We start from the raw sequence: 24,550 nt of genomic DNA on the forward strand, positions 1-24,550 counted from the left end.
GATGTTATTCTGGAAAATCTCTATTCCTGCAAAGTGCTTGTCCTCCAGAAAACTAAAACAGCATCATACTTTTCTATTTTCCAAATAAAGTACAATCAAAAGAAAAAAAAAGTGAATTGCAGAGTATGAATTCCTGAACTATCTTCATGAATGCCAGTAGAATTAGAATGCAGATTAATTTAATTCTGTGACTGTTGAGGAAAGAAAACTGATATATTTTGCATTATTTTGGTGTGCCTTTATTTTTCTGGCAGTGAAGGGACACAAAAGTATATTCTGTATAGATCCCTATATTGTCTAAATAACATATTCAATATGAAGTAAGTGTGATTCACCCTTCACAATTTATTATTCTTTCATGAATGTGCTTATTACAACAGCTAGTTGCAGCACTGCCATTAGGATTTTGTCACCATTTCATGTAAATCAAACTGAAAGCTATTTCTACCTCTTATGTATCCAATATTTAAGAGATATTTCCTACATAAAAATGTAGAAATTATGGAAATTCTTTAGAAATATGGTCCTGGCCTTGATTTTGGGTGTTCTTCTACATTATTGCACACTTTTTTGGATATGTTACAACATTTCCAATCAACCATTAGTAATAGGTTTAGCAGTTGTTTCAACCTCCCTCAAAACCCTTGTTCTCATTTTTATTCCACAGAAGGCAATTTAGGGATCCATCTGCAAACACTTGCTATCCAAAGCAGTGCTTGCTGCCATTGATAGTCCCTGTGAAATCAAAGTACAAGTACTTTACCTAGTAATGGGAGTCTGGAGGGCTGGAGAAGAGGTTGCAAATGTTCATTTAGTTTTGGGAAGACATTCAGGCGGGCCATGTTTCACACCAGAAGTGTACACACCATGTTCAGTAATGCTTTCCTTCTAGTTCTAACCCTGCCTCTGCCCAGCTGTATGACATTGAACAGGGGTCATACTGGGCCATGCTGCAGTTTATCTTGATTTAGAACAGAAACAAAAACTATTCCTGGGCATTTGGGAACAAAATGCTCCATCAGATAATTTGAGAACTAACAGTGCCAACGACAGAAGTACACTGAAATTTTCAGTGGAAATGTATCCTTCTGAAAATCCATGAAAAAAAAAAAATTAAAAAAATCTTACCCTATCCATCATTTCTATATGGACATCTAAATGGGCATCCCATTTGTGACTCGCACTGTTTCTGTATACAGTGGTCCCACCCAGGGGTCCATTACCCTAAACACTAAACATCCTCACAGCATAAATATTTATGCTTCGCTTTGTACATATATTTGTGTTTGCATCTTGAGGTATGTAATTCCAGGCTCCCTATACAGTCAATGGGGAGCACATGGATTCTTTACTTCTCAGAGGTCATTACAAAGACAGTATGTTCTTCTAGCCTAAGCAGCTAATTTAGATGCTTAAAACTCAGCTGTGTCCAAAACTGTGCATTGAAGCAACTGAATGCCAACAAAAGAAAAACCTCAGGCATGAAGTTCAAACTGGTAATTTGGGAAAGTCTCATTACCAAAAGGAGCAATGACTATATAAATTAGGTGTTTTGCTGCCTCATCATCTGTGTTCTTTACTGTGCTCCAACCTTTTGCTGGTGAGCCAGATGAGAAGGACCTCTCTGCATTTAAGTCTAATCCAAAGAGTCCAGGGTTTTACAATGTTTAATTTTTCAAAGAACCAAGCACATTCTTCAAATTTAAGAAATCTCAAATAAGAAATATATCATAATGGAAATGCCAGAGGCATGAAATATCTCTCCTGTTAAAGCAACAGAATGTTTTCAAAGTTTAGAGAAAATAGATACCCTGCCTAGGCATTTGACCACAATAATTTTCATTCTTCGTTTAAAATTCTAGTATTTTTCTTCTCCTTTGCTTTTATCCAATAAAACTCCATTCAGGTTTCTATCTCCTAAGACAAAACAGATGCAAGGATTTTTAGTTTAGTTAACTAACCACATTAAAAGGCTTTTATTTCACAGTTGCAAACTAACATGACTGGAAAATTCCAAGATACAATTTACAGCCTAGAATGGGTTTATCAAACATAATTTTCAAACAGCTGAATTGTTGGAAGCCATGACACACATAACCTAAATTCAAATGTTAGGTCTGCTAAATTTTATGAATAATTTGAGTGCAACAAGCTGAGATTTTTTTTCTGGTACTTTTATGCAAATAAATATACAGGCGTTCCCCCAAAGTACAAAGATCAAGAAAGAAAGCCCTTGCAAAGCATCTTTAAGAGTTGTATTGTATCCTTTAGTGAGTAGCTTATAAATGTCTTTAAATTAAAAAGATAAAAAACCCCAAAAAGCACTGCAGCACAGTGTATAAAAAAAGGGCTTTATTGTACTTTGCAAAGGGTGTCCTATTCCATTACTGCTCCTGCCACCCTAATATAATCACATGACTGCAACAAATGGAAACTAATTCAAAGGAGTATTAAACAGTAAGTTTTATTGGTATTTATTATGACACAGACAGAACATTAGGATATGCAATAAAATACCACTCTTCTTGTGAACCTAAGTTTTATTTTTATTTGCAACCACACAAATCTTACAACAATGACTTTTTATACCTCTAATTTTCCTTCATTTTTTTAAACATAACTCCAAGCCAGCTATGCTAGGCTACTGGGGAAACCACACATGGTCACACTGCTACCAAATGTCTGTACCCTCTGTACTGTTGATAGATGCAACAGCAGCTAAACATATGTACTATGCCCTTCTCTGGAACCCAGGTTACCTTTCCAAACTTTTATCAGACTAGTTCTCCCAAACAAATATTTTCTAAGGGCAAATGTGATAGAAATTTCAACACCTCTTACTTAAACTGGAAATTAAATTTAAAACATCCAACTGGAGATCCTTCTGCATGGCAAATGAAAGTGTGCTCTGAAATGCAATTTGAATATACCATATTAGAAGAAGTACATAGTAAGAAAATTCTGGAGCTGGATATGGGGGAACCTCCATAGCAGCCCTTTGGTTTTGTCCTTACTGAACTGTATCAGTAGGTAAGGGTAACCAATCACATAGACATTTATAGGACTGATGCCATGGCTTATCAAAGTATCTCACACAGATGATAACTGTCAAACTTTGGCAACACATTATTATTATTATTATTTGAGTGACTGTAGTAAAGTTCAAAGACTTTGGTTGAATTTTTGTTCTTTTTTTGCATGAAGTAATTTTCTGCTGCAAAGATTCACTAACACAAAACTGAGTCTAAAAATACCACTTTGAATTTTTCTAGAATAATGAGAACACAAAAGGACCACCCTTGGCCTATCAAATCTAGGAAAAATGGGTGTTATGTGTATGTCTTAAACACAAGGCTTTCACACATCATCTATCTGTGCCTGAAAATACTATCTGGTTGGCAATCTGACATTCAGAAGGCTTCCTGTAAGTCCTGTAAGAAAGCGCAGGTTACTCATGTCCTTGTCCAGCCACATGCTGAAAATCTCCAACAACCTCTGTCTCTGTGTTCCTTGTTCTAGCGCACAGCCACTCTTATTGCCACAAACCTGCTTATATCCAGTTGGAATTTCCCTTTTTGCAACACATGACCGTTATTTCTTAGTCTTTCACAGGACACCTTCAAGGACAGTCTGGCTTCATCTTCTCTGTAACCCCCATTTTCGGTAGAAGAAGCTTGCAATTAGATCCCACCTGGATTTCTTGTCTAGATTAAATGAACACTAGGTCTCCCCTTGCTTGGCATAGTCTGCAGCCCTCAAACACTGTAGCGCTCTTACACCTGATTCTGCCCATTTTGTCAACATCTCTCTGATGATGAGGACCCGGACCTGCTCACAGCACTTCACATGCAGTCTCATGGGTGTCGAATGCATGGATACAATCACTTCTCCCAGCCTCCAAGCTACTCCCTTGCTAATGCAGTTTTTTAGTGCAGAGCTCACTTCTCACTCATGTCCAGATCATTGTCCACCAGAGATGGACAGAGCTGCCCCAGCCTGTGCTCTTGCAGAGGGATACCTCATCATAGACGCAGGATTTGGCATTTGCCTTTGTTTAGTGTCCTGAGATTCCCATCAGCATTTGAGGTTACATTTTTGCAGCTTGCAAAGGCCCCTCTGAATGGTTGCTCTGCTTGGCAGCAGAGCCACTTCTCACCATCTAGGGGTGAGGTGGCTGAGGATGCACCGTGCCACTTTGTCAGTGTTGGGAGGAATGGGTTAAATGCCAAATGGCAAAGATGTCTGTAAATTGCTGTTGCAGCTGGGAATAACTCTTGATGAGCCTGAGTGAGCAGCAGCCAAGTCATCCTCTAGCATGGATCGAGTTTAACAGCGTCTGTGTCTCTGCTTGGGTGCCTCTGCCCAGGTGTTGCATTGGGGATCCCCTACAGAGTAAGGTAATGGAAATAAATTTACTCTTAAATTTAAAACTCTTATAAAAATGACTTTCTAGCTATGAGATTGTGGTTGTCCCACCTGGTGGACTTTTTCCACTCGCAGGGGTTTTTTGATAAAATTTTTTTTGAATTTTCAGGTGACACCACAATATGGACAAAACAGAGTAAAAAAAGCCAGTAGTGTGGTGCTATAACACCACTAGTTGGTCCAGACCCAAAAGGCTGGATTTCTGTCTCTCACATCCTAAATATATACATAGGTGGCAAATGTATGGCTGACTTTTCCGTCTTGTGGGATGAAACAAGAAATCTTTTTTCCCATAGTCTTTTTTATACATAAAATATTGATTTAAATCTATTTTGCAACAATTTGCTCCTTCTGACAGTTTTCAATCAAATGAGAAGTGATATTAGGCAATGGAGAGTCTGCTCACACATTTGCCTCCTGTCTTGCATCTCTTGCAAAAACACATCCAAATTTAGATAATTATACTGGATTCTTCATCATTAAAGATGGTGTATGTTTTGTAATGCCCCTTCTTTTTGCAAAATAAGATTTTTTTTTCCTTCAGGTTGCTGCAATTATAACTGATTCTAATTCCCTAGATTTCTTTATTTTTTACTGTAGTGATAGGGAAATTTGTCACTATCCTTACAATACCATCTAGACATTTACCATGCAAAATAATTTTTTTAAAAAATTGTATCAGGGGATAGTAATCTTTTTTTCTAAATGTGAACCAATAGAATTTAGAAACTGCTAGTCTGGGCCTTCTGCAATGCAGCTGAACATGCCTAAATTGTTTATACATATTGCACATTTCTGAGGCTTTCTTCCCTACTATACAAAGCAGATCAGCTGTATCAACCAGGTCATTCTCCAAAATCTGGAGAGTAGAAGACAGCAGATTCAAAGGTGTGCCAACAAATGATATGTGCATGTACCAACTATTTCCGTGCGGGTTCTGAGAAAGGACACTTTCATAAGAAACTATTTTTTACTGTTAATCAAACCAGTATGTTTTATTCCTTAAAGGAATGAACACAGCCCGTTCCAAATAGCAAACTCCTGTGTCTCTGCAACGACCACTTATGATTCTTAGAAACCTGAAGGATTGAATCAACAGAAAACAATACCTGCTGGGGCAACTTTTCCCATCTCCTCATTTTTGCATGGGGTATTGTGACTGCTGAACAGATGTGACCCGTAAGTGCGCTACTAACAATGTTGTATTTGGCTTTGACAGTGGTTTTACACAGAGAGTGTTTGCAAAAGCCAGCAGTGCTCTTACTGACAGCACGCATTGCCTGAACACTCTTGGCTGGCTGACAGACCGGCTTTTGTGGATTTTTCCGTAGCAATTTAGGATGTTACGGTCCCCCGGTCATCTACAGCCGTGGTTGCAAGTTGCAGCCCTCGCGGTGGTCATGGCGGCATCTGGGGCTGAACTTTACATCGCTCCCACAGCTCCTGAGGGGAGGCTGTACCCGGGTGGGAGCTGGCCTCTTCTGCCTCCTTGCAGGGAGACGACCAGATGTCATGGCTTGAAGCTGAGACCAGGGAGATTTAGACTAGATACTAGAAAATTAAAAAATCACTGTTAGTGTGGTCAGGCATTGGAATAGGCTGCACAGGGAGGTGGTGGAGTCCCCATCCCTGGAGGTGTCTAAGAGGTGTCTGGATCTGGCTCTCGGTGAAATGGTTTAGCGGTTTAGGGGTTCCAGTGGTAGCGCTGGGTTGATGGTTGGACCTGATGATCCTTAAGGTCCTAGCCAGCTTTGACGATTCCATGATTCTGCGTCTCCAGGAGATCACTGCACAAATCCAACGCCAGGCTGCAGACGGGAGGCGCAGGAGGCAGCCACACCTGCGCTGGCAGCACCCCGCCAGCAGAGCCCCGGGAGGGCGGGCAGCCGCCCCGACCCCTCTCCCGCCCTCAGAGTCGCTCCCGCTGTCGCCAGCGCCTTCCCCCGGGAGGCGGTGCGGGGTGGGCCGGCCCCACGGCGCAGGGGCGGTGCCGGTCACGCGGGCGCGCGGCGGCCCCGCCCCGGCTCCGGCGACCTGGCGCCCTCCTCGGGGCTCCTCGTCGCCGGGACAACCGGGATCGCCGCCGCCGCGCCTCTGCCATGGTGAGGAGCCCGCGGCACGGCCCCGCCGCCCGGCCGCAGCGGGCTGGCCCGGCCGCCCGGGGCGGGTAGCGAGTGTCGGCCGGGCCGTGCGGAGCGGCCCCGGGGCCGGGCGGCTCAGCCCGAGGCGAGGGTGGAGGGCGGGGGAGCGCGGGTGCGGATGCGGGGCTGGGCGCGAGGCCCGGCGCGGGGCTGCGCCCACCCGCACTGTAGGTGAAGGGACAGGAGAGTGTCTGTCTGCCCCGCTGTCTGTCTGCCCCGCTGTCTGTCTGCGTGCCTGCCCAGAGCAGGTGGGGCTGCGCTGTCCCTCGCTGTCTGTGCTGAGGCGCTTTGCCTCCTCCTCCCGGAGCAGCCATGGCAGGGCTCTGCCTGGCGTGTGACGCGAGTCAGGTGTGTTGTCCGCCGGGATAACACAGGAGGGATGGTGTGTTTATATGGGTGTGTAAGGCGGCTGGGGAATGATGAAGGTGTGTCGTCCCCTTATAAAGTCGAGAGGGAAAGCCAGGGCGTGTGTCGGTGCGCAGGGCAGGGATGGGGTGTCACCGTGTGGATGCGCGGGATGCTGGGTTTGGGCGCTGTGCTGTATCCTTATGCATGTGCCGTGACACAGGGTGTGGCCTGGGATGTGTGGAGATAGCAGATACACAATGAGCGTAATGCTATGGCTCTGTGTGTACCTGCTGTGATTTGGGCTTCGGGTATGGTGTGTTTGTGTTGTAGCAGAGATGTGACATTGTGTGCAGGGCCATGACATGGCATCGTATGTATGTAGCTGTGTCTGCCTGCTGCTGTCTGGCTTGGGCTTGTTCCTGTGTGTGTATATATAGTGAATATTGGGTGTGGCATAATCTGTGGATATTTTTAAAGGCATGTATGCTATGGGTGTGGCAAGGATTATCCGTAGTCCTGTACGTACGTAGCAGATACAGGGTAATGTATTTTGTGTGTACAGAGCAGCAGTGGCTTGGGTGTGAGCGTGCATGGCTGTGGTGTTGTGATGTGTGGGCACGGATGCATTTATAATAGATTTGTGGGGTGAGTGTGGTGGGCACAAGGTTTGTTTCACCTGTATGTGGGGATGGCACGACACGGAGCACATGTGTGAGGAGGGCTGCAGCAGAGGAGGAAGAGCGGCTGTGGTTTGCTCTGTGGGGAGAGCATGTGGGGATGTGACACAGTACGTGTGTGCCACGAGTGCCAGGGCAGAGATGCATCAGATGCTTGTGAAAGGAAGATGACAAGGCATGTAAGGGGGAGTGTGTAGGGACAGGCACAGCATGTTTGGAAAGATGATTGGTTTGAGCCCTGTTTTCAATTACAACTTAATTGTCTGATGCCTTACTGCTTCACAGTGATAGTTACAATGATAGATGCAGCAAGAAGGCACAGTTGCTGGCCTTTCCCACATGAGGAAGTACACAGTGTTTTAAGGCAATCACTGCATGTGTATATTTACGTGTGTGTAATGATTGTAGGTTTTCTGTATCGGGTTCTGGGGAGGCGGAGGGAGCACTCAGCCTCACAAAGGGAAGAACTATATTCCTGTGGTGTTGCAACTTTTTGTCCTTTACTTGAAGGCTTGTTCATGCACTCTCTCTTTCTTCCCCTGCGCATTGCCTTCTGTTCCTTCACAATTCTAGCCTGCATGTTCTGAACCCAAACAAAGCAACCTTGAAAACAAAAATGTGAGGCGGAATAAAAATATGGATAGACTATGCATGATTGCAGTATGCTTCTGTGTAGAATCAGTTTGGATTTGCTTTGCAAAGGTCTTAGGATGTATCTGTTGCTACAAGGAGTAAACCTCCATGAATGAGGAGGTTAGTGGATAGTGTAGCAAGGTGGAGTGATTGTGACTCAGTGACATGTTCTGCTTCACATTAATATTCCATCAGAGAAGATGCGGTATCTTAAGTCAGTTCAAGAAAATGGATTTCTCTCATGTTCTAAATTTAAGATAGATTACAGACTGAAAAACAACTAACCAAATGTTTATGAACTGCACCAGGGGAGGTTCAGGTTGGACATATGGTAAAATTTCTTCACTGAAAGGCTTGTTAAGCATTGGAATGTGCTTCCTAGGGACATGGCAGAGTCACCATCCATGAAGGTGTTCAGGAAACTACTGTAGCACTTAGGGCTATGTCTTGATTGACTATATGGAGGTATTCGGACAGAGGCTGGACTCAGTTTTGGAGATGTTTTTCATTCTTAATTATTCTATTATTCTATAAATTAATATTTTCCATTTACCAAATTCCAGGCATGGAGGTTTTATTTGTGGTCCATTTTGACATTCTCAGTGAGATACCTTTAGTGGTCTAAACTCAGCAGACATAGAATCTGCAAAGCCGCATTGGTGCTTTAATTGCACAGGGTAAATCTCAGAAATTATACCATCTGCTCTGCAGATTCTTATACTGGGCAGCTTCTTAGTTGCACTTGACAGCTGTTAAGCTGTTAACCACCATTTTTGGTATTATTTTAAAAATTTTCAAGTATTTTGTTCAATTCATGCTTGTACTCGAATTTTTCTGTCTTACAGGGTTAGTCCTATGCAAATTGTTCTTTCCTTCTTAATTCTTCATAGCTTCATAGAATTAATTTTGTGCAATTAACACCAGACCTTTTAGTACAGGGAATATCAATGTTCCTAAAAATCAGAAGGACTATTAGCTTACTGCTTGCTTATTTTACAACAGATATTTGGTCTTCCTAGTTAAAATGAGGGATTGCATGGGGCTAGCAGATGTGGAAAGTTACTAATAAAAGTCAGGTTTTCTGTGAAGCATGGCAACTATTTTTAGGTAGGTGTAGAAAAATAGTACTAGTCTTGGCACTGTGACAATATTGATCTGAATCCCAGCAGAAAGCTACACATTGACAGTACTTCAGCTGTTTCATCATTTGGAAGTCAGAATGGCTGCATTAATTTAATGTAAATTGTTATCAGCTGGTAATTCTGGTAGTCTTTCTACTGAATTAGAAATGCACATAAGTGGGATATGCTAAGTAGGATAAAATCAGGTGAAATTGTGACACCAAGGAGTTCTCCCTCAAGCTAGTTTAGACAATAGCCACAACATCCACCTGCATTCTTTCTAATAATCTTTTTAGGAAGGTGATCCATATTCTCCATAGATTTCTGCTTTTTTTGTTTTGTTTTGTTGGGGTTTTTTATTTGGTTTTTTTTGTGTTTTGTTTTGGTTTTGTTTGTTTATCTTTTCGGGTTTGTTTTGTTTTAACCCCTCCATGTGTTTTAGGACAATGCAAGAGCTGTTGAAATTTCTCATCATACCTGACCTATGTATTTTGGGTGACTTGATGTGAATGTGATAGAGCTTGAGTCCAGCTGTTCCTCTGAGCTTTTACAAAACAACTTTCCCACTTGAACTTTTAATGCAGAGTGGGACATTCTCATTCTTTGTAAAGCTTCTGAGAAGGAAGATTGTAAACACAGAGTAACTTCTATGTGGTGAAAAGCAGATTTGCATTCTTAAAAATGCAGAAAAACATATAGATGAGGCATTAAAAGTGTATAATGATGAACTTAAAATTCACTGTATACTACTGGTATCTCCTCTGTCAATTCAGGTTTTTTTTCAGGATCAGGATAAATTACTTGCATATCTCACAAAGCTTAAACTAATTGTTCTTGAGACTAAAGAACAAATGGTTTGTAAAGATCAAACATTTTTCTCAGCCTAATTTTTCAAAACATTGTGCTGTACTATGAATGTCTGAAAATCTGTGTATATAGTGTGATTCTACAACACTGTGTGAAACCAGATGGATTATTTTTGTGACAAAATTAATCGAAAATGCAACTGTAGTTCCTGTGAATCATTTTGTGGTGGAAGCTGCCTTAGATTCTATTTCAGTATGTCTCTGTAGAGTCTCAAAGTTACTGAGAGTGGTCAAAGGAAAGTATCTTCCTCAGGTGTTTTGAATTTAGGCTTTTGCAACTTGCCTTTGAGTGTTTGATACTTAAGGAGGGATTTGTTATATACCTGGTCAAGGACGAGTAAGCACAGGATCTGTAAAAGCTTAATTTTTGCTGTCTCAAATGATGTCCCTCTTATGCATCTGCCCCCACCCACCCAAACCAAAACAGAACAAAACCCATTCAAACAAAACTGCAGCATGAATTTAAATGTTTAAATGGAGTAAAATAATTTCTGTTGGGTACAGGGAGATAATGGAAATGCAGTAATAGTTGACACAAGGGCACCTCAGCTGACAAAATCAACTACAGCCAATTTCTTAAGGGATTCCCCCTGGGTTTTTATCTTTGCATTGGAGGAACCACTGCTCAAGGAGGACTGGAAATTTGCCCTTTTCTGGACTTGCACATTTTTGGCTGTTTGGAGCTATGATCTCCTGCTGTGTAGCCCACAAGAAAGTACTCAATATTTGGTATTAAGCTGCAACACTCAAAATATTTGCCTTAATTCTAGTTATACTCTTCTTTTTGTATTCTATTGTTTTCCTGTGTTCTCCTTGGTAGGCAGAAGGAAACAGTAAATTTGGTTTTCATTGGATTTGATTGCTGTGCAGCTGGTTACCCAGTATGTTCTGTAAATTTAAATCAAGGAGAGAAGAACATAATCAAATATGCATAAATGTGAAACTCTACCAGTATGTCAAGTTTGTCTGTCTTCAGAGGTTGAAATTGAGGTCAGAGCTTCACAGAGAAAAGGCATTTCCATATCATAGCTTGATGTTACATGGTAGTTATATAAATATTAAGGGGCAAAATGTCCAAGTGTGCTTGCAGATTATAGACTATTTTCAGAACTACTTCTGAAACAAAAGCATCAAGATAATTTTATTTCTGCAGAAACATACATTTTGGCAAATACTGAGTGTCCAGTTTCTCTTCTAAATCTCAACCTATTACCTTTCTTGAAACAGTTTGAAAAAGATGTTTTGGAAATGCTACTATGATGTTATTTCCTTTGAAGTCAAGTGTAATTACTGCTTGTAACCATGAAGAGGTACCTAGTTTTGTCTTTTATAATTGAAATCTTTTATTAATAATGCATTACATGTATGGCAGCTTTTATTAATTACGCACTACATGTATGGTATATGTAGCCACAAAGCAGGGGTTTTTTTGTTTCTTTCTTGTTCATTTTCTAGGGAGATTTGCCTTGCAGAGAAGATTTGCCCTTCATAGTAAAGATTTCATGCTCAGTACTGGGAAAAACCTCTGGCATAGTGTTTATGAGGCAGATCAAGTACTGCTTTGAAATGGCTTTGTAGAAACGATAGAGCTATTCCTGTAATAAGCCATACCTTTTATGTCTCAAATGTGTTTTTGAAGAGCAGTTATAGAGGGGGAGGATTGGCACTCAAAATTTCTGTTTTACAGGTGCTTAGAACAAGGGTTCTCACTGCTTTAAACAGGCAGTCAGTACTTAAGCTGTGATTTCATTTACAGTTTGAAGTAAGTGCAATAAGAAGAATTGCCTTTCTAGATATGGGATTGCGTGACTGGAGGGAGGACTCTGTCAGTTCTGATTAGAATGGTGCAAACTCCTGGGGAAATTGACTTCCAGAAGAATCTCTGTGTGAACACTCCAGGAGGATTTCAGGTCTCTGTTGTCGTGCCATCAGCCTGTTGGTTTGTGTGCTGATATTGAAGACTGGGAATAAAACTTAGCCATATGTATGTCAGTAAAAACAGCTATATGTGAAAGTGGGGATTCAGAGAAGTTTTGATAGGTGTTCTCCTAAGGGCTCTGAATCTGTGATGTGGATTAAATTTGGATGGCTGAAACTACATGGCTATCCCTAGGCAAATGTTTCTACATTGGAATGAATGGGCACTAACTTTTCTCTTGGACTGATTTTGTTCAGGAACATATCATGTTCTGAATGCCATTGAGAACGTGTATTTATAGCATGATTCTACAAAATGGCATGACACCAGCTGGATTATTTTTGTGATTACACAATTAGTAATTTGAGCATACAGTCCTTGTGGATGTTGTGATGGAACTACCTTAGAATCTTCTCCAGTATTTTTGCTTACAGTCTCAAAGTTACTTGAGTGGTCAAAGAAAAGAACCTTTCTCAGGTGTTTCAAACTTAGGCTTTTGCAAATTCCATTGAGACTCTGCTTGATTCTTAAAGAGGGATTTGTCATTTACCCGGTCAAGAACTAAGAATCTGTATGATGTATAATCAACATTGTGAGGGGCTACTTTGTCCCCTTGTGATGGGTTACAGGCAACAGCTGCTTCGACCATATGATTTTAATTTTCTGCCATTCTCCCATTAATTAATGGGTCTGTTGCTTTCCAAGCCCATAAAGATGATGATATGGGTTTCCCCATATTCCACTTCAAAGTACTTTATACATTGGGCTGCTAATTAAATGCTTTATTTTAATTTAGTTTTTTTAGGAATGATGTCTAAACGCATCATCATGTACTGTTTGGAAGGATATAATCTTAAAAGATAAGTAATGGATAATTATCTGAAAAAGGAAAAGTTCAGTCATTATTTTTTTAAGAGAAAGCAAATTGAAGGAAAGATTTGCCAATCAGTATATGACTAACAGATGATGAGGATAAAACTTTGTCAAACCTGTTTTTTCAGCTGTCTCTCTGCATATGTTTAAAGAATATCCGGGGATACAATTAACAGCTTTTTCCAAAATTCTTAGTGTTTATGTGGTAGTTGGATTTTTTATTTTATTTACTTTTCTTTCCTCATCTGAACTTGGTAAGGAGTGGTTTATTTTTCTATGTGGTGTAGGTTTGTTCTGCCATCACTGATAGTGGTTAGAACTAGATGCCTTGAAAGGCAATTGTGAGCTGGGTGTACCTGAATGAAAGATTAGTCTTCCATGTAGCTCCTGTCTCAGAGTAGTGTGGGGAAAGCAGAGCTTTTTTGCCAATAAAGTGTAATGCCTCTTTCTTTTAGTGAGGTATGGGATTGAACATAATGTTTTCTGCCATGCTGGCTGCCAAACACCAGTTACATGATAGCAAGTATTGATAAAATGTTATCTTTCAACTGAATTTTAGACCTGCAAGTAATTAGGTCAATCACTAATCTGCAAACCATTGGATTTCCCCTTTCTGACAAGCAAAAATAGGAGCTATCCCACTGGAGTCAGAGGATTGCTGTCTCTTTGGTGACTTAGTAGGAGAGGGTGAGTCTTGCATTAGGGTATGTCTCAGCTAACAGGTCAGTTTAACCTTAATACCCTGTCTGCTTGCAGGAATCAAAGGCTTGAGCAGTGATTTCCAAATATGCTGTTGGCAATAGGTGACAGCCCTTCAGAAAAACACACAGGAAAGGATGATGAGAACTATTTGAGCAGCAAACAATGGGCTGGTGTGCTTGAGGCAGCAGGAAAGGCAACCTCCAAGCACTTCCTGCTCTGCACTGGGAGGCACTTGAGTTGGAACAGCCAGAGGCCTTGAGGTAGAGTTGTGCAACTGTGGACATCAGCTCTGAAGTTCACAAGTGACCTTGTTCTGTCACCCAGTAAGAACAGAGCCTTGAGAACCAGGCTGATGCCCTCCAGTAAAATGTGAATGATGTGGTATGAATACCTGTGCTGGCAAAACAAGAATGATTGCTTTTCTGGAAGAGAATCAAGCAGCAAAGTGGGCAGTGTGGCCAGCTGCTTCTGCCTGGAAGGTTTTATTATGTTAAACAGCACTTATTCTGGGGAAATTTTAAAAGCATTATGCCCCTTATAAGCAGCCTTAGGTCACTGGGAAACATTAAGGAAAAACAGAGAGATGTGCTCAGGTGCATTTGATCTTCTCTGAAGTTAAGCCTTAACTCTTTAAGATGACCAGCACAATAAGAACAGAAGTATTTGATATGGGGTGTTGCTTTTGTTCAGTCAATTTGTCATCACAATGTTAGAAGAGAAAATATCCCAAGGAAAGACCAGTGAAAAAGATCCAGGGAGTATCTGGCAGCCAGGAGGAAGCTGTAAGGCTACTGAAGACCATGCCCTGGGCTCTAGTAGTGTGTGTCCAAAGGGAAGAAAACGTTAGCAACCACAGCAGGCTGGGAAGGCTGGATTTTAAAATGCACAAAGGCATAGCCTGTGCCAGAGCAGGGTGAACAGCTGGAGCATAGGAACAAGAGCCTGGAGGGCAGACAGTGTCTGTGTGTTGAAATAAAAGATTTTGCCAGTCTGTCTCTGCTATAGACAAGCTTGGTTCAAGATGGGATTGCATTTCAAGATTCATTTTGGTGTGTTATAGTTTTTATTGATTATACAGAAAGCTTTACCGTGGGTTCTAGTTTAGCAGAAGTCCTGTGTCATCAGCTGTTGTGTCTTCGATGTCACTTACTTCACTTCTGTCAGCAATGTATATCCTGTCTAACGCTCCTTTTGTTGCCTGGATACGTTTTGCCACTTGCATGGTCTTAAATGGTTCTGCCTGTCTGATGCATTGATTGTACATTTCTGGAGGAAGCCCTAGCTAGCAGCAATTCCCTGAGCATCAGAGAATTTTATATACTTATACTGGAGCGTAATATGGGATAATCTGAAATTTATGGTAAAGGAAGGTTGTTTTGCCTCTTCTTCCTCCTCCATTTTTGTGGTGTATTTAAATAGAGAGCTTTTTAGGATGCCATTTGTTACTTTAGTTTGCTTGTGAGCTGCTCTGGGTGGCAAAGACAATTTGGTGGCTTTCCTACCACTATAGCACCGGGTGCTTTCAATACCATGGCAAAAAGAAAATTGCACAGGCAACAATTAGGTGTCTCAATAGAGGAGGAGAGATGTGCCGCAAGCTGCTGGGTTTTGTTTGGCAACAAAAATCTGCACATCAAGGTACTGACTAAAACTTTATTTTCTCAGGATTTTCCTTTAGAATTTGATTTTACCATGACTATTACTGCATGGATAATATTTAATAAAATTTTTTCTTGCCCATGAAAACCTGAAAGACTTGATACTTTATACATATGGCTGTATTTACAATTTAAATAGGATGTGTGCTCTGTCAACCATAGAAAGGAAGGAAATATATGGATTTAATTCCAGCCTCTTGTCTTCTTTGGTGAAAATGACCCAATGTTGGTTTTATTCCTGAATTGATAAATACTTCAGCCTTGTTTTCAGTATATATCCCTTTTGCTGATGCTCTTTAGAGTCTTTCACACTTCATCTTCCCCAAAGCTACTTTTGCCCATAATTCCTTTAGCATGCTACTAAGCAAGGCTATTTTTGAGAGTCTGGGTTTTTAATAACATTTGATTTGAGAAGTTGACAGGTTGAAAGTCCTTATCTACTCTGATTTCAGTGGAAATTAGATACATAAATATCTCAGTGGAACTGAGCCATAATGGATGAGCTGCTACCAAAACTGTTTCATCTGTTAAGAAAATAGTCCTCTTCAATAGAGGACTGAATGACAACTGAAATTGCATGCTTAAAAAAAAGATATATAAGGACCGTCACCAAAATTAGTAGTATAACCTTATTTTGATCTTGAAATAACTCTGTCAGAACAGATTTCTTTGTCTCATTAATTCTGGTGAAAACAGGAGACCCTTATCACTAGCTGCTAGACCAGAAGAGATTAATGTGCTGCTTTCAATGGTGGCATGTTAAGTGTGCTGTACCAAGAAGTTATGTTCTAGGACTAGTGGCAATTAGTATGTTTAATAATATGGAAAGGGAATTCAAATGGAGAAATTATCCTTTCTGGGTTTCATGATTTACACAACGGTTGCTTTGTTTATATTATAAAGAAATTTTTTAAAATGTAGTTGCTAAAGAAATTAAGTGTAAGAAACTATCAGGTAATTTTTAAAGAAAATGCTCCCTTTTTAGCTCATAACCAATCTTCCAAAAGTACAGGGAAGATCTCAAGAGAGATCAGTTAAGGAATGTAAGAAATACCTCAAGATTCAAGTAATAAGGAATTACAGTTGTCGCTTGTAGATTTTGATTTTGTTATTTGTTCTTGCAATTCTTTTAGAATGTAGAGATCTTCTGTAACTCTTTTTGTGTTCACAGGAAATTTAAAACTAGTATTAGAGTAACATTTATTACATATGTTCAATTGCATCCTTTTTCCTTGTGCACTGATTTGTTGGTTGTATTTGGGGATTTTATACAGTTAAAACCATACTTTTGCCGAGTTTGAGATACCATCATTAACACAGTCAGACTTGCTACCAAATACAAAAGCAATGAGAGGAGAAAGATTCATTCTACATTCAGGGTATTCTCTAATTGTTATTTTGGATTACTGTGTACAGGTAATCTGAGAGCATGTCATTATCAGCACGATCTGTAAGTAAAGAAAAAAAATATATTTGGCAAGAATACTATAATATTGTTACAGTGATCAGACACTTCCTTAACTAAATGTTTTTGGTGGATTTTTTTTTTTTTTTTTATAAATAGAAACAGAAAACTAGAGGTTATGTGATAAAAATTAAGTAAAAAATAAAGAGAACAGTATATGAATATACTAGGGTTCTTGCTTCATTAATGGAAGTTTTAAATTATCAGAAACTGTTTGAACAATGAATATATTGTTGTTTGCACATTCTGCCTTCTTTCTCTGCTTGCATGCATTTGAAATCATATTACAAATGTTTATCTAGAAAATTACTACTCCAGTTGTCCTGTGTCTGTTCTCTATTAGGGGGAAAACTTATTGAGGAGCCTTTAAAGCAGCCCCTCTCTTCTCCTGAGATGCAAATGGCTCTAGAGGCTAATGAACTTTCACAGAGTACAAGAGTACCATAAAGAGACACTTCCATTTTTCTAGATGTGCTTATTCCATAGCGATAATATGTTATTGTATGAGAACTGCTGCTAATGCATGCAAGAACACAAAAAAGTTGCTGTTTGAGGGAAAACTGCTTTGAATGTGTTTGTGGCCTCATCTGTGGCTGGTGTAGCGGGTGTGGTATTTTGTGTGGCTGGGCAGGTCACACTCTTCTTGTGGTATGTAGTAAAAGCTCTGCTTTTTCCAGTTTGAGCTGGGATTCCTAAATTAACCATATTGATCAGATAAGCTGTCATGTATTCAAAATAGTTTGTCCATCCAACTTGAACTTTAGAATATTCTTACATAAACATAAAGATTATAAGCTTTTTTCCTAAGAGTTGCTGGTTTGGTTGTAGATTTAGCTTTTCAGCTTGGTCTCAGTGGGAAAATACTTACTACTGTGCTGTGGTTTGTAGCCAGTTCACTTCTGTTGACAAGTAGTTGAAAGTACTGTTTAACACAGAGAGCTATAATGCATGCTCAGGTCTTTAGAGCAACTTGCCTCATACCTCACTAACTCAAATCCTGTGTTATCCTCACACAATGAGCATATATATATGTGTGTGTGTATCTCTCTCTCTCTATATATATATGTATATAATCTCCATGTTACTCTGTACTTGAGAATCTATAGTGTGAAAAAAAAAAAGATTTTTTTATACAGGCAAAATGACAGTACACATGTAAACTAGTAGCATTCTGAAAAGTAGCTTTATTTAAAAATATATGCTTATGCATATATCTGTCTGCTAGATGATGTAAATTTTGAGGCATTACCTGCAGCTATGAAATAATTTAAGTTAAAAGAGGATTTTTAAGTCTGTGATACTGAATGTTCAGATTCTCAACCAGAGTTAATGAGATGTAAGTTAACTTGCCTGTTTTGCCGCAGACTTTGCATGCTCTCATGGAGGTGACATCCTTTTTTTTGTGATTTGTGTTCCTAACCTACAAGGCACAGGAATATTTCCTTACTTGACTCTTGAGTGATCCCAGCTTCTATGAGGATGGCATATTTCTGAATGAGTTTTGCTGTAAACACAATTAGGCATACAGACTCTTTTTACAAAAGAAAATTCCAATATATGCTATTGTTTTCAGGCCCCCAGCTGCAAATTTTGAGTAGCATGTAATGTAAAAATGGCACACATGTGGATAATTCATAAATCTATGAGTTGTCAAAGTCAGAAGCAGTCAACCAGTTCTAAAAATGTCATTGATGTACATGGTATATTTCAGCCTAAAGGCTGAAAGTATCAGCAGCAATGGATATTGGATCTAAAACAACCAGAGCAAAGCTGAGCCTGTGGTCAGCCATGTGGAACTGCTTAATGCCAGTGCCTATCCTCTGAAGGAGCTGGAATTGTCCTATTGAAATATGTGTTCGTGGTTGTTTTATGCTTTGAATATCTGTAGTCCCCAATCTGTGAATAAATGTGCTGCTCCAGTTGCTGAAAAAGGAAGCTTGATTAAACTTCTCAGTCCTACTGAAAGTTGACAGCTTTATTGTCTTTAGAGATGTGGATAGCCGTGCACAGAGGTAGTGGGTGAAGAAATCTGTGTCAAAATTGAAACAGTAGTATGCAGTTAAACTTGAAATCAGTCTAGGATGTACTGGATGAGAAAAAAGGTTCTTGGCAGCAGCCAGGAGGTTCAAGTTTTCGAATCTTACAATATTTTTGGGGGAGATATTTTCAAAATTCCCAGGTGTGTAATTTTTGCTGTCTCCCTTCCTTTATGAAGACAGAGCCAAGCAGATAGTTTCCAAGTATTCAATGTGTGTGGATAGAAGGATGAACAACAATACCGTGATGTCAAGACCAGCATGTGCTTAATAAAGGGAGAAGATTTCTTCCAGTTGTTTTAATGTTTTGTGTGATTTTCATGTTTACCTTTTAGCATTCAGAAAACTCGCCTGTTTTGGATCCTTCTTCCTAGTTTTTGTTTCTGGTATTATGGACAGCAAAAGCTCTTCTCTTAACACAGGAAATGATTGCTTGTGACTTTGACATCTTCCAGTCTTTCCCATGGTTTTTTAAATTCCATTTCACCTTCTGTTTTGTTTAGTGCTGTGTTCCTGCGGTAAAATTTCTCAAACTTAAATATTTAGACTAAGTTGTAAATCTGGTCAACATCTTTGTTTTAGTTTTTCTATTTGGATGTTTACTATATAACCTTAGTATTGCCTGCTTTTTTCCTTGGGTGTTTTCTTTTAGTTTCTCTTTTTTTCCCCCTCTTAGGATAGGTATTAATAATATTAATTATTAAGTTCAGGTGAGAGGTACTTTCAGTTTTTCTTGTAGCATTTCTTGACTTGCTTACTTAGCTTATATAGCAGTTGCTGCCCTATCTGTGGCACTAAATTCTTTAAACGTGCAGATTGTTATATTTTATCCATATTCACATGCATGGACCAAAGTATTTGCACTGTAGACAGTGAAAGGAATTCCCTGAATAAGTGGGAAGAGTCCAGGTTTTTTTGTTTTTTGGGTTTTTTTTGTAATGGGACAGTTTTAGAACTGTGCAGCCAGTGTGTGTTTGTACATGTCTTGCTTGAAGTTTCCCTATTGCTTGAAATACTTCTTTGTGCAGTGTAAGTGTGCTTGCTTCGTAATTATTAAGTTGCTCCGCAATTTCTATGTGGTTAAATTAGCACTAAGGAAGAGCAGGTGTATATGGGGTTGTGGCTTTGTTTTGTGCATTGAAATAATTTTATAGTATTGACAACTAACATGTTGAAAACTTAATATTAGCAGTAATTGAAGAGAATTAAGCACCTAAGTAGAAGGTGAATAGCCTCTTCAAAAGATGTTTTTCTTGTTGGTTTTTAAAATAGAGTTTTTTCTTTCTGTTTCTAGGTTTTCTCAAATAATGATGAAGCCCTTATTAACAAAAAACTACCCAAAGAACTTCTGTTAAGGTAATTCTACATAACATTTTAAGGAGTAAAAACCTGAGGATTGTACATTGCTTATGTGTCTTACAGGCTATCAAGTGCTATACATTCTTTCTTAAATCCTCTTGAAATAAATAACACACCTGATTGAGTTCTTCGAATTCTTGACCTTGTTGCCTTGATTTGTTTTAATGTGTTCAAGTTATACTGTACCATGTCAGAAAAAGAAGTGAAATAAAATGTCCATAAAACTTTGGTGTACCAAGTAGTCAGCTTTTACACACTCTCAATGTTTTATATCTGTCTGAAGAGCCTAATTCTCCAATGTAGTTCACACTCTTTGTGCCATGAACTTTATTATAACAAAAATAAAATACAAATTCAGTGTCAGAGCTTCCAAAAAAGTCACTGCTCTGTCTAAATAATAAAGTGAAAAGCTCTCTCTATTACCATTACTGCCATTCTGTGTTGTATAAGGCAGAACCAACAGAGGGATCTTTCTTATTGTAGTAATTTGGTTACTCATAAATTTTATCAGCTTGCTGGTGTGTGAGTAGATCATCTTTGCAAAAGTTACCTAGAACACCAGGATCAGTAAGTGACTGGTGGATGTCTTCATGATCTCATATGGTTCAAAGTTGATTTCAAGCATAAAATAAACCAACTGCCAAATGTGGAGTTATTGCTTGGTTGGATGTGGCCACTGCAGAGCTGGAACTGAATCAGGCCAGCAACGTTTTCTGTACCTACAGAGAGGATTTGTTACAGACTAATCCTTAAGGTGAAAGAAAAAAAAAAAAGAAAAAATGTTCGGTTATGATGGTGCAATTACAATTTTTAGTAGTGGTATTATTAAAATAGAGCTGATGATTTTTTCTTAATATACTGAAGAGATGTTTGGGTCAGCTTGTGCGTATGACACTGCTTCAGTCTGATTTGTAGTGGAAGAATGTCTCAATGGTATTGTGTATCCTGTGCACAGAGAAAATGCTCTTAAAATCATTGTGACTATCACAATGCTTTCTCAATGGTATTTTAAAAAGCAGACTGTTGTTAAATGAACTGAATTTTAAAAGGCTTTTCATTTTTGTTGAGATACATTCCATATGGTGCAGACTTAATTAGACTCTTACAACTGTTTGGAAAATGTGAGGAAAAAAGACAGTCACTGAAGGATGCCCTGAACAGGAATTCTCATACCTTTTGCTTTGTTGAACTCAATGCCACACATGAACCACAAGATAAAAGTCAATGTAGGATGCTGCCTCCTTAGCTAAAAATCTGGAAGCACTTCTTTTCAAGCATTAGGACTCCCCAATATTTTTGGAAATTACTGTCCTTTTCACTGTTATGGATGCTAAGTATCTCATTTATGTAATTGATTACAATTTGTTTATATGGTTTAGGTAGTGAAAAGTATCATGCACTGAAATAGTAAGGATCCCTTTTGGAGCATCTTTCCTAAGAGAGACGCTGAGGGAGTTGGGCCTGAAGAGATGACTGAGAGGAGCCCTCATCAATGTTTAAGGAGGATGCCAAGAGGATGGAGCCAGGTGCTTCTCAGTGGTGCCTAGCAATAGAACAAGAGGCAGCGGGCATAAACTGGGACACAGGAAGTTCCACTTGAATATGACAAAGAACTTCTTTACTGTGTGGTTGACCATGCACTGGAAGAGATTGCCCAGAGAGGTGGTAAAGTCTCCCTCACTGGAGATATTCAGGAACCATCTGGATGCAATCCTGTACCATGTGCTCCAGGATGACCCTGCTTGAACAGGGAGGTTGGACTGCATGACCCTCTGTGTTCCCATTTAACCTGACCCACTCTGTGATTCTCTGATTTTAAAGAATTCAGCAGGATAAAATCCACACAAGTCCAAGTAATTGGACTCTACCAGTGGCTTAGCTGTTTGTTCTTATATTCAAGATAGCTTAGTACAAAGAAACTTGAGGCTTAGCTTGGATTTGAGGAAGTGGTGCAGCTAATCCCTGCCACTACACTATTACAGCAGTGTCTAAAGAAGCTTTTTGCATGGTTGAAAGGCTTCGTGGGGCTGGAAAAAGAACATAAAATATCCCAGGCCAAGCATATGCGGAGCTGATTCAGCCAACCTTCTATTTTTTGTGCACCAATGTCCTTTTTGCAATTGCATGGTGATTTACTAAAGTAGTGTTGCAGATGTAGCTAGAAGAGTTGATGATCTGAGAAACTGAACTGGGACTGTCAGCTTTCTCCATAAAGAACATGATGATCTCATGGATCTGCTCTGCCAGAGAGAAATAAAGTGCATATTTCATTATACCCACAAGACTGGTGATCACCAGAGTTTTGAAATGGAGTGGAAGGAGAAGTGTGGGAGAGGTGCTCTGTAAATCTCCTTTTGAAATTGCACTGCTGCAGGGACAAACTCACGAGGCCAATGGCAGAGCATGTCAGAGACAGGGACATGCATCTGGGTTCTCATTCCTTCAGGGTGTAGATATCTAAGGAAGTTTCAGGGCACAGACCTGCCTGTCTAAAGGTTTATCAGTGGAGAATTTGTTTTATGAGCCGGCATCTAAAGGCTGATGTAAGCCTGAGTCTGAATGCCTTTTGACTCCTGAAAGTATCTGTTCATGCTGCAACATGTTTTAAAATTGTCTTGCCCTATGGCAAGACAATGACAGGAGAGCTTAAATATTGCTGCACTGGGTGTAATTAATATTCTAATTATTTTTCCTTTATTAGCTATGCAGTCTACCTTTTAATTAAAAGGAGAGTAAACCAGTTCCAGTGGAAACATTTTGCTCAGAGAGCTGGAATTGAACAGTAAACACTACTGAAAGTGTTATCAAATGTACTTATTTTGCTTTTTGCTTGTATGAAAGCTGTTAGCACTACAGCCCGCTTTTAAAAAACCCCTATTGGACTTGTGGAAAAAATGTGATTAATATCTTGTTACAAATACCTGGAAATTAAATGTAAACAGTTTCTTCTGTGGATTCAATTCTTCTGGAATTCAATTTCCAGAATTGGTCTTGTTCTCATTTGCATGAAGTATTTAAATTTATGTAATCTACTTATAACAAGCAGTCAGTCCAATTTTTCCTCTAAAATTGAAAAACTTTTTCCTGATGGTAGACTTACAAAATAAAACCACTTTGAAATTTATTCATAGAATAGTGTTGCTATACTTACATGCTCTAAAGTTGAACAAAGTTTTCCCTTGGTCTTTTACTGCAGTTCATTATCATCATCACTTTTAATATTATGATTGCAATTATTGCTATTACTAATGTAACAACCAGAATTGTATTGGAAGGTTTTCAAGCCAGTGTCATGTCTGTTGCACATTTTCTGTGGAGTAACTACTGTGCTTCGAAGTAAATGGTTGAGACCTCGAGCTTCTCAGGCACAAAACTCATTTGAAAGGGTAAGAAATGAGAGATGATTTGTTCTTTCTCAAGGAGACTCAGATAACTGGGCTGAGGAGGAAGAGGATATCTGATTTATATGGACAGTGGTGCTTTTGAAGAAGACCCTTGTTTGGAGGGGCCAGTTATACTTTGAGGTTGGTGGTATAGCTGAAGTGGAGAAAGGGAGGTATTTCATTTGTAACTTTTTCTGGTTTATGGACATTCATTTTTATTTGTAATATTGGAGTATATTTTTACCTGTGAAATAGTTTGCTTCCTAAAAAATTTTTTGTAGTATTCAGGCTAAAGGAAAAATTACCACCCCTGTTAGCTGTTGAAGTGCTATTAGTTTGCCAGTTGGCAAGGAATGCTCATTCCCCTCTACTGTTACATATTGCAAGAAGTAAAAGGTTGAATAAATACTCATTTGTATGATGTTTAAGAATTGTGTGGTGATATTATAAATTGTGTAATTTAAACAGTTTTTGGATGATTGTAGCTTTATTTTTTTTGTTAGCCTGTGTGTTTATGAGAAAGCATCAATTGAATATACAAGACATTCATTGTAGAATTGAATTTGCGTCTGAAATTCATAAACTCTTACCTGTCATCAGAAGAATGAGAAATCAAGTCAGGCTAATACAATAATACAATTTTAATGGTAACTTTTCTAGTAAGATGTCACTGCCTTAAAGTGGCTCATCTCTTTTTTTTTTTTTTTTTTTTTTTTTTTTTTTTTTTTTTTTTTTTTTTTTTTTTTTTTTTTTTAATAATTGTGGGGGAAAACCCTAAAACAATGGATTATTACAGTTACATGTGCATTTGAAAATAAATTGAAAACAAAAAAAAATGAAGTCTATGTAATTAAATGTTAGAATGTCCTGATTTTTTTTGGGGGAGGGAATTGATAAAAAGTACTAATGCACTTTTGAAAAGGGAAATACAACCGGTTCTTTTGG

The 24,550-nt window shown here is 39.1% G+C and overlaps 1 protein-coding gene across 1 annotated transcript in view; it reads left to right on the plus strand.

Moving 5' to 3' along the window:
- The first annotated feature begins 6,452 nt into the window (after positions 1-6,452).
- Positions 6,453-24,550, plus strand: part of FBXL2 (F-box and leucine rich repeat protein 2) — a 50,796-nt gene continuing 32,698 nt past the window's right edge. The window contains exons 1-2 of the mRNA XM_041425210.1: positions 6,453-6,527; positions 20,158-20,219. Of these exons, the coding sequence (XP_041281144.1) occupies positions 6,525-6,527; positions 20,158-20,219 (65 nt within the window). The 5' untranslated portion in view covers positions 6,453-6,524. The remainder of the gene's footprint in view (positions 6,528-20,157; positions 20,220-24,550) is intronic.

This window comes from Onychostruthus taczanowskii, unplaced genomic scaffold (assembly GCF_017590055.1).
Source record: "Onychostruthus taczanowskii isolate IOZ18803 unplaced genomic scaffold, ASM1759005v1 scaffold88, whole genome shotgun sequence".
Taxonomy (NCBI): domain Eukaryota; kingdom Metazoa; phylum Chordata; class Aves; order Passeriformes; family Passeridae; genus Onychostruthus; species Onychostruthus taczanowskii.